The sequence below is a fragment of the Python bivittatus genome, unplaced genomic scaffold (genome assembly GCF_059951505.1).
Source record: "Python bivittatus isolate LINGU-HERP-01145 unplaced genomic scaffold, Pbiv_v1 ctg000080_np1212, whole genome shotgun sequence".
Lineage (NCBI taxonomy): Eukaryota > Metazoa > Chordata > Lepidosauria > Squamata > Pythonidae > Python > Python bivittatus.
In genome coordinates, this window is record NW_028277035.1 from 6131737 (window position 1) to 6141646 (window position 9910).

Sequence of the window (9910 nt, forward strand, 5' to 3'; positions counted from 1 at the left end):
TACAACAAAGAGTACATAGAATCAATCCTAGCTTTAGAACTGGTATATTCAGACATTCTTCTTATACTTCACAAAAGTCTATAAACTAGAGCCTATGGAAATCTGCCCCCAGTGTCCCACAAATGATGCAGCCTGTTCTGTAGGTGATCATGTGTACAATAGGGACTTTTTGAGAGAAGGGAAGCTTCACTTCTATAGCTGGGTGCAGGTACCTCCAATGTGTCCAGTACCATGTGCTATTTGGCTTCTGGAACACATGGGAGTCTCAGAAAGTAGACATGGGATGACTTCCTTGCAAAACTCTGTGGATGCCTAGGGCAGGGGCAATGTTGCCTACATAATGATAATGATTGTATTTTTAGTGCACATAAATCCCTTTGCATGTTCTTTTTTATAGTAACTAATACATCCCCAGAAACAGCTAATATTAGAGTTGGAGGGTCTGTCAAAGAGCTGTGGATTATCAATCAATCAACAATTGAATCAGTTGTTGAGTGGCTTGGATTGATTTTATGGTCAAAGACCAAAGCAGCTGCAGCTATTGCCAGAGAAAGGTTAAGATGGCAGACATTCTTCCATACAGTCCACAGGAGTCAGGGCTGACTCAGTGGCATCTAACCAACTACAGTAAACACCTCTGGTAAGGGTGAGCCCAGCGGACCTCTGGGGAAGTAATGGCAAGCTGAAGATGGCTTCACTTTCAGTGGAGCTGACAACTGTGGCATAATGAGGAACCAATGAAGGAGCAAAACCTAGAAATTGCTCCGTGGACATCCTCACAAGAAATAGCCTAGGATACACAAAGCATGCTCAGTAGCTGCAGTGTGGAATGTCAGACGGAAGAGAAAAGCAGAAAATACAGTGTTAGCAGGGAAAGAGACAAAATGGCAGCTTGGAAGGAGCAAATGGTTTTCTGGACAAAACCCAGAGTAAAATCATTAACTGAATCAAACTTTACTGAATTAACTTGATTTCTTGGGTTTATACCACACAGGGTTAAAAATTAAGCTACCACATTTTAAATTAGTGAAATGCATGAACTCAACCACAATATGCATCTCTCTCTATGTGAAAATAAGGACAAAATATTGAAAATAAATGAATAGCGTTCTCCCTTTCATAAAAACTTATCACAGTCTTCTTGTATGATGTGCTATTTGGGAGATACCTGGTGATAAAGTTAAACTATGTTACAGAACAAAAGAGGATGGTTATTTACAATTTGGAATAATCTCTACCTTTGTAACAAGAGATTTCTTACATCTTCCATTCTCCATCTTGGTCCAACTCCAGTAAACACAAGAGTTCTGCAAAATTCACTACTTGGGGATAAAATGTATATCTGTATAATGTTGTCTGGTTCTGTCACTTGATGCATTTTTCCTTCTAGAGCCTGGAACAGTGGACCAACTGAATGTTAGAAAGAAATTCTCTTCATTTATTTGTTTGCTCTCAGAATTTGTAGTTACACGAGGCAAGGAAATCATTTTTAGGAGCCCATAGTGCATTAGCATGGTTTCTGGCCTCATTTGCAATAGTAGAAGATGGAATTGCTCACTTTACACAGTCCTTATGTAGTGGGAATGCCACTAGAAATTGACTACAATATTTTTATATTTAGATAAGATTTTTTTAAAAAATATTAATATATTTTAGTTTACCATTCAGCATTTACTGCCAATCTGGTGTGCAGCTGTGTCTCTGTGTTATCACTTTGGTTTTTTTAAAAAATAGTTGGAATAGGAATTGTGCAAATAAATAATATGGCTCTTGTGCAAGTTAAACGATGGAAACTTTACGAAAGTGCCATGGCAGAGTTAGGTCCCATACTTTTTAACTTAGAGCTAGGCACAAATGACATTGTCCTGTCCCAGCCCACAGAATTTACAGACACGCATGTAAGTCTTATATCTTTACTAAAAAGGTTTTCTAAGAGAACTCTAATGGCAAAAAGATTTGAACAATCAATCATAGTCCCTTATCCCCAAAATACCCAGACCACAAAAAAACTCAAGCAGCTTAAATTAGAGGCAAGAGGGAGTTCAAATTGTTAATAAGGTGCTAGAGGGTCAAACAAACATGGTATGAGCTTTTAAGATCATTACTTGAGAAGGCAGGTTAGGGAGTGAAGGAACACAATGGTGAGGTAAATGGAGAGTTGTCACCAATGGATCTGTGAGGCGCTCCGCTCTCCTTATATAGGGGTGTCATGACCCGGATTTGTTCCTTTTGCAGGGTGGTTTTTTTTCTGGCCAATAGTCTTGCTGTGGGCTTTGTTCAGCCTTCCTTCCTTTGCGGCGGGTCCTTGCATTGGGGGGAGATGTTAGCTCCACCTCTTCATCTTCAGAGGCCAGTGATGGTTGCCTCTCCTAGTTGCTAGGCAACGCTGCTTTCGCGACCTGCAACTCTTCCAGCTGAATCCCTTCAGACTGATGATCCTCCTCCAATTCCCCTTGATCTTCTGAGTCTGAGCTGGCCATGACAGACATTTTGAACTTTTCTGTCAAATTTGTGGTAAAAGGAATCAGGTAGATGACTTCAACCAATTTCTGTTAAACAATATCTATTAACCAATATCTTCTCCAAGTCAGAACCCATCTGCAACAGCAACGCTATAGAAAAGCCCCAATGGGAGGCTTTTCTCAAGCCTTTTCCCTTGGAATTGATGGAAGGGGTGGCTGCAGTGCCCTGGAAAGGAATGTGCACAGTGACAGAGAGAAAGTTCTCACCCATTCCTTAGTGACCAACTACAGTAACTGAATGAGCACAGTAATGCCACACACCACCCAAGAGAGTTTAATTGATTTTTTCTTCTGATTTCAACTAATTTGTAAAGTAAATTTTCCTTTAATCAAAGTGAATGAGAGCTGCTAGGAGAGAAGGCAGAATTTCCATTCTAATCATCCCATAGTATGCAATACAAAGAATGCAGTTTACAAACACGTAATTGCTGGCATGGGCTGTTTTCACAAATGTAACACCAGTGAGGCTGTTTGCACTGAGGCAAATGAGGTGAGCATTCAGCATCCCAACTCAAAAAGTGGATGGGGCTAAAAGAGGCAGGGACAGAAAAAAATAGCCCCCCAAAATATGCCTTTTCTACTTATTGTTCGCTATGGAATAAACCTATTCAGTGTCACTAAGTTAATTCAAGTGTCCCTGAGTATGGGTAAACTACTATTCAAGTGAAATGCAACAGCACCTTTTTTGTGAGCTTCAGCAGCTCCAGAATTGGATTCTGTGGTTTAAACCCAGTGATGGCAAACCAGTGGCTCATTGGTATGCATTAAACCTTCCTCCCCATCTTTTTTAACATCAGAACAAACTTTGTTGGAATTCAAGTCAGCTGCAAAGGTGGAGTTGATATTGCCCTTTAGATATGCTGCTTGAGAATTCTGGGAATTAGTTCCACATATCTGGAAGATACCAAGTAAGGAACGCTGTCTTATTAGAACCTGCTATTCTATTAGAACTTCATCCGTGGACAAGGTTGTTTTGGGAGGTGAAATGCTCTCCTTTGCTAGAAGTATTTAAGTAGAAACCAGATATCCACTGGTCAAGAATGCTATGGACTCTACTTTGCCAACTTATTATTGAACAGGAATTGTGTTCGAGACCTTCTGGTTTTCTCATTCTACAATTCTATAGGCTTTTGGTTTGTTTGGGGTAACAGTTACATTTATGTACACATATGAAGGTTGAGATACATTGAGGCATCAGAGGTGGAAAAAACATGCTGGAGATTTCTAGAATTGGTGTAGAAATGACAATGTAATAGTGGTTAAGATATGAAAAAATAGACTAAAAATCCTTCCAAGAAATGTATCTGTTGAAACAAATCATATCAACAAGAGTAACTCTGGGCAAAAACATTACATCATGAAAGTGAAAGAGTCCTTTTCCAGAACTCATGTGAAAAGATCCCATTTCAAGCAACCCCTTATAGAGTCCAAAATAGCTTGTCATCACTATTAGCTATGGAAGTGAATCAAAGGCATGACAGGGTTCATGCTTCTTTGTGCCTGCTGTATAGTCCCCAGGAGATACTTTGGTCCTTCAGCTCATGACAAAGATATCTGTGCACTTTGGGGCTTCCTGACTAGCATTTCCATCTTATAATGGGCTATGTCTGACACCATGGGACTTGATGCTACATGACAGCTTGATCACTCCATTTGTGCCTGATACCTGAAAGATGAAGTACCTTTGGCAGTGAAATCTCTGGGTCTCATGAAGACTCTATACCTGGAAAACCAAAATAATGCAAGTAAATTCATACTTGGGCTCAAAATGTTTTGTGTATTAATTTTCTTTAGGCATGGTTAGAGCATTGGATTGTCTGGTTAATAGTTCAGACAATGGGTATTATTTAATGGACTCTTGATGAGACATGCACTTTTTCCACAAAGCTTCCCAAATAGATTCAGTAGAATCCCTAAGAATTTTCTTCCTTTTAAAATTTCCCCAACCAAAAATGATCCTAAAGTTGTAAAAATTAAAAATCCTATAGATTTGTAACATAATTTTTCTGAAAAAGCTTTTCTTTGCATAGCACGTACAGCATCGATTTAAACAAGTTTTTACTAAGAATAAAGCAGTTTGTTTTTACTAATCATAAAGCAAAGGTGCAGAGGGGAGCCCAGAAAGATGGCATTGTTGTTGTTGTTAGGAGCTCCTTCTAAAGTGATTTTTTAATTTTTAACTAGCTCTTTTGTTTTTATTTATTTTTATTTTATTTTTATTTTTATTCTTGTTCTGCTGGAGATCTGTTTTTATTATTTTTACTATGAGGAAAAGAAAGAGGAGGCAGCATTCACATTCTGCTTCCCAGACTTCACTCAAGTCTACCAAACAGCTCTAAGTTGAAAGATATCTAAAAAGCAAACAGCTACTTGCCGTAAGTAATCAACCCTCCCCCACCCCTTACCCTTCCTGATAGCCTCTCCAATAGATATGATTCCTGGAATGAGATCTACAAGTGGAGCTAGAGAGCTCCCAACTTTTAAAACTTTCCACTTCTAACCCTGAGGAGACTCCCCCCTTACAGATTGCAGCCATTTGTCCAACGACTTTCAAGGCTTATACAACTAGGGGATGAGGACTTAAAAAATGAAAATGTTACTGACTTTTTAACCAGACAATGCCTACTGACGGCAGAAACAGTATTGTCAATTTTTGAGTTTCTAACTACAGTTAACAAAAAAGCAAAGGTGCAGAGCTTCAGGTTTCTGGAAACTTTGGTGATAGACTCTCAAGTCCTTTCAAAAGTTGGCATAAATCTGTATATTTCAAGTAATAGGAGAAAAGTATTTTATATGTGGGAGTAACCGTATTAATTGGATGTAATTAGTTTCAGACAAATTCATTAAAAGTTCTACTGTGGGTTTTCTGAAAAACAGTTGTTCCTTCTTGCTATAAAATGTACACATTCTCTGCCAAATCCTATTTCATTTATTTCGCCGAGTCATTGTTAAGAAAGTGATTATTACATTTGGGAAATGGAAAATAGAGCAGATAGTAATTTTTACAAATCAGGCATTCTCTGATTCATTCAGCGGCATATTTGTTCCCATCAACGTGAAGGTCAATTTCATATGTGATCTTTTAGTAGTAGCAGACTTGCAATTTACAGCTGAGAGAGGAGTGGATGTCAGTATACCTTACTAAAAGACATCTAGACAAGGGGACTACAATCATTCTGTCGATGATCATACCATGTTTTAAGTGCCAAAGAAAAGCATGTAATTCTTGAGATTCTCAACTCTCATTTTGAAAACATCCCAGGCTTCTAAGTTTTATATCTGGAGGGGATTGGGGAACTGATCCATGGGCACAGTATGAGATTCAGAAAACAAAAGGGCGACAGTGTAGCTGTTACCCAAATCAGATGATCAAATATTTCAGTGTTGACTAAATTTCTGATCTCCAATATTAAACATAGTTTGCTTCCAATGCTGTATTGTATTATGCTTCCTCTAGAAACTGATTGCTCAAATAAATATAAGGGATTTGCAAAAGTCCAGATTTTGCAGTGCAACGAATAAAAATCATCATATTGTTGTGATCTGTGCAGTTCGGTGGCACTGCAAAAGGCAGGTTCCTGATTTTTTTAATCTCTCTCTCTCAGCAAAATGCCATCCATCTCTCGGCTTATAGCAAAAGAAAAATAGCATTTATTTGGAAGCATATTGGCCTAAATCAGATGTTAAGGCAGACTTCTGCAAATGAAATTACTCACCGTTACCTTAAAGATAGTGGACATAGAATTTGGATTGGAATTTCGTAGAGTTATGATCAGGAAAATGATGACAAGAGCCAAACCTTTTCCCCACATTCTATAGTAGCCTCAATGAAACTATTACCTGCAGGGGAAAAAATGTGAAGCGGCACAAAAGTATATCAATAAGTTTCCCCTTCTCTATGAACAACTTTGGAGAGGGAGCTCTAATCAGAAAGCAACATCTTTATCCCGTTTCCCTACCCAGAACTGAAATCTGGGAATTATGGAGTGTCTGGTTATAATGAAATAAACAATTTTAGAAATTAAAAGGAAAGAATACTAAAATGCAATTGAAATTTAGGTCTTTATATCAAACTATGCAGACCTGTATTTGAAAATCTGTGCCCAGTTCTGATCATTGAACCTCAAAAAGAATAGGGCAGAAAATGGAAGGAGGTTTCCCATGGCTTAATATTTTTACTACAAGGAAAAGTCAACACAATTGAGTGAAAGTAGTGGTGGGATGATGATGATGATGATGATGATGATGATGATGATGATGATGATGATGATGACGATGGTGGTGGTGGTGGTGGTGGTGAGATGGGTGGGAAGATGGGAGGTATTTATGTACCCAGTGTGGAGAAAGTAGCTAGAAATCACAGTTTTGTCTTCCTCTCTCTCATAATCGTAGACTTTGAGATTTTCCGATGGCATTCATGAAGGGGAGGTACAAGATAAATAAAAGAGTAACTGCATACCGTACATCCTGATATATTAGGTTTTCATAGTACTACACACTATGTTACAGAACTCACTGTTACAAGATGCAGTAGCAAGAAGTATTTAATGGGAATTACATCCATTCACAGAGGCTAGGTTAGCTGTAATTGCTGGGTTGGGGGAATAAAGGGGAAAGATTATTGCCTTTATTCCATGACTGTAGACTTCACTGAGACATCTAATGGCCATTATGGTTTGGACACCTGGGCACACCTGTAGTCTGTTCTGGAAAGGATTTCACCTTTCCTATATTCCAGCTGTCATTGCCTGACTTCTAGAATTCAGCTGTTCAGGTAAGTGTTTGGCTGTTTTGACTGCATCTTCCATTAGCTCCAGCCAACATAGCTAGACACGGGGGAGGGAGTGTTGGGGGTGGGGTGAGAATTGTAATCGGTATATATCAGATTGGCTATCTGTAGTGTAGGTCTTCAAGGAGAAAGCCATGGAAGTCTCCAGAAAAGAGAGGCAAAGCTCTCTCTTTTGGTCTGAACTGACCCAAACAACTGCCCCCCTCCCACACTGGGCCATTCTCAGGATGCAACAAACTTTCCCATTGTATGTTTTGCTCCCAGGCAAAGCAGATCGTCTTTTGCTATTGCAATTCACCAAATAATTGCTAGGAAAGTTCTCCTTTTGCCACATCCATGCAGAGAGTATCAGTCATGTGAGAAGCACTAAGCAGAAGAACACGCAAAGAGGTGATCTGTAAAAGATCTCCTGCAAAATCAAGAGAGCCCACATTGACTATTTTGCTAATATATGGAGAGCAGTCCCCATCATTTGGACTGAGGAACTGTGCTATTTCACATATATCCAGAAGATATACCCAGAGGGCTTGCTTAGAGCTAGAAGGTAATAGATTGATCAACTTCAAGATGAGTGGGCAACTAGGTACCTTCCAGATGTTTTGAATACAGCTCCTTTAACCTCTTGCCTTATCTGAAACTGATGGATCTGGAGGGTAGCCAGCTGCCTGTCCCTGCTTGCTTTACCAGGGCATTGATATACAACAGTATCAATGAGTTTGCCCTTGCAGTTCTGGGCTTATATTCTAAAGCAAAGGCATTACTTGTTACAGTACGCTGAAGCACCTTTAGATGTCTCTCTGAATATATTGTGTTTGGGGGAAAAAAAAGGAGTGCAGGCAGAAAAATTGTTTGTCTGCAGCTGTTTCCTTAAATAAATTATCTTGTGGCTTGGGTTGTGACAGAAATCAATAACAGCAAGCAATTGCCCAGCCAACATTTTTGGTAAAAAATTGAACATGCAAAGATGGTGCATAGCCAGACTGAGTAGGGGGAAGATGGCTTGTAGCTGTAAAGCTGTGGGCAGAATTACATGTGGAAAGCAGCAAGCATAATTTCTCCTATATCACACCATTGTAATGCCAGATCCTGTGTGTTTAGTATAAACAAAATAGGAACCAAGTAAATCTCTGGATGAGTGAGTTGTGTCCTCCGCTGGTGGCTGGAACGAGAAGCAATACCATCTTTTACATTAACTTCAAGAGGTTGAGTGGGGGAAGCAACTATTTGCTTGACCCCCATTCTGGAGCCACCCCAGGGAAAAACACTGTGCAAGTATGTGACCTAACTAGTGCGTCTTTGTGCAGAATTTGTGAGTATTGGGAGCAGTGATACAACTTCCTTCTGACTCTTCTTCTTCTTCCTGTTTCAGTTCCTCAGGGGCGGCCTGGCTGGCACATCTGATGGAGCAGTGCAATCAGAGTTCCGTGACTGAGTTCATCCTCCTGGGCCTGGCAGAGGGGGCCCTGTCAGAAACCATGCTTTTCGTTCTCTTTTTGGCCATGTACTTAGTTACCCTAGTAGGCAACTGCATGATGGTCATGTTGATTGGGGCTGAGCATCGCCTACACACGCCAATGTACTTCTTCCTCCTCCATTTGTCTCTGCTGGACCTCTGCTACTCCTCAGTTACCATCCCACAGATGTTAGCACACCTCCTCTCCAGAGATAAAGCCATATCCTTTGCCCGATGTGCCTTCCAGATGTACATTTTCACGGTGTTTGGTATGGCAGAATGTGTGCTGTTGGGTCTTATGGCCTATGACCGCTACCTGGCAATTTGCCATCCCTTACATTATACCACTATCCTGAACTGGCACTTCTGTAGCTGGACAGCAGGAGCTGCCTGGTTGAGCGGCTTCCTCAACTCCCTCATTGTCAATGCCTTTGCTCTGCACCTGCCCTACTGTGCCCAAAATCACATCAATCAGTTCTTCTGTGAGTTACCGGTTGTGATGAAGCTGGCATCTGCTGACTCTTCGGAGGCGGAGGTAGTTTTGTTTGTCCTTGGTTTCTTTCTTCTGCTTCTGCCTTTCATCCTCATCACTGCCTCCTATGGCCGCATTGTGATTGCCGTCTTGCGCATCCGTTCGGCTGAGGGTCGGCGCCGAGCGGCTTCAACCTGTGTTTCGCATCTCCTGGTGGTGAGCCTTTTCTATGGCACAGCCATCTTTGCCTACATGAGGCCTAGCTTCGTCAGCTCTGCCACAGGTCAGAATAAGGATGTCTCTGTTTTGTACACTGTGGTCACCCCCATGATGAACCCACTCATCTATAGCCTTAGAAACAAGGAGGTGAAGGGTGCTCTGAGGAAATTATTAAGCAAGAAAAAATCCTCACCAGAGACATGACTCTGGAGCTGCCTTCAGCTCTGTTCAGAAACTGATGGTGAGGGTCCATATTTTATCTTTAGCCAGCCAGGAAAACTTAACATTTTATTGGTAAAGGAGAGGATCTTTGAGAGTTCTTGTAAAGATTCCTCTTTAGTCCTTTATAAACAAATCTTGTCCAAGCATTATTGGACCCCTACAGAGGCTTCTGGTCAGTTTATCAGTACTGTATTTACTGGAAAGGAAGACTAGATTTTTTCTTCCCAGATAAG

The 9910-nt window shown here is 40.5% G+C and overlaps 1 protein-coding gene across 1 annotated transcript; it reads left to right on the top strand.

The window, feature by feature from the left end:
- Nucleotides 1–8711: 8711 nt before the first annotated feature.
- Nucleotides 8712–9659, top strand: LOC148216609 (olfactory receptor 2D2-like). Its single transcript, XM_088133624.1, has one exon. The coding sequence runs from the start codon at nucleotides 8712–8714 to the stop codon at nucleotides 9657–9659; it is 948 nt and encodes a 315-aa protein (XP_087989750.1).
- Nucleotides 9660–9910: the final 251 nt, after the last annotated feature.

Excerpts from the sequence above, each read along its gene's own strand:
- LOC148216609 (XM_088133624.1), top strand. The coding sequence starts at position 8,712 with ATGGAGCAGTGCAATCAGAGTTCCGTGACTGAGTTCATCCTCCTGGGC.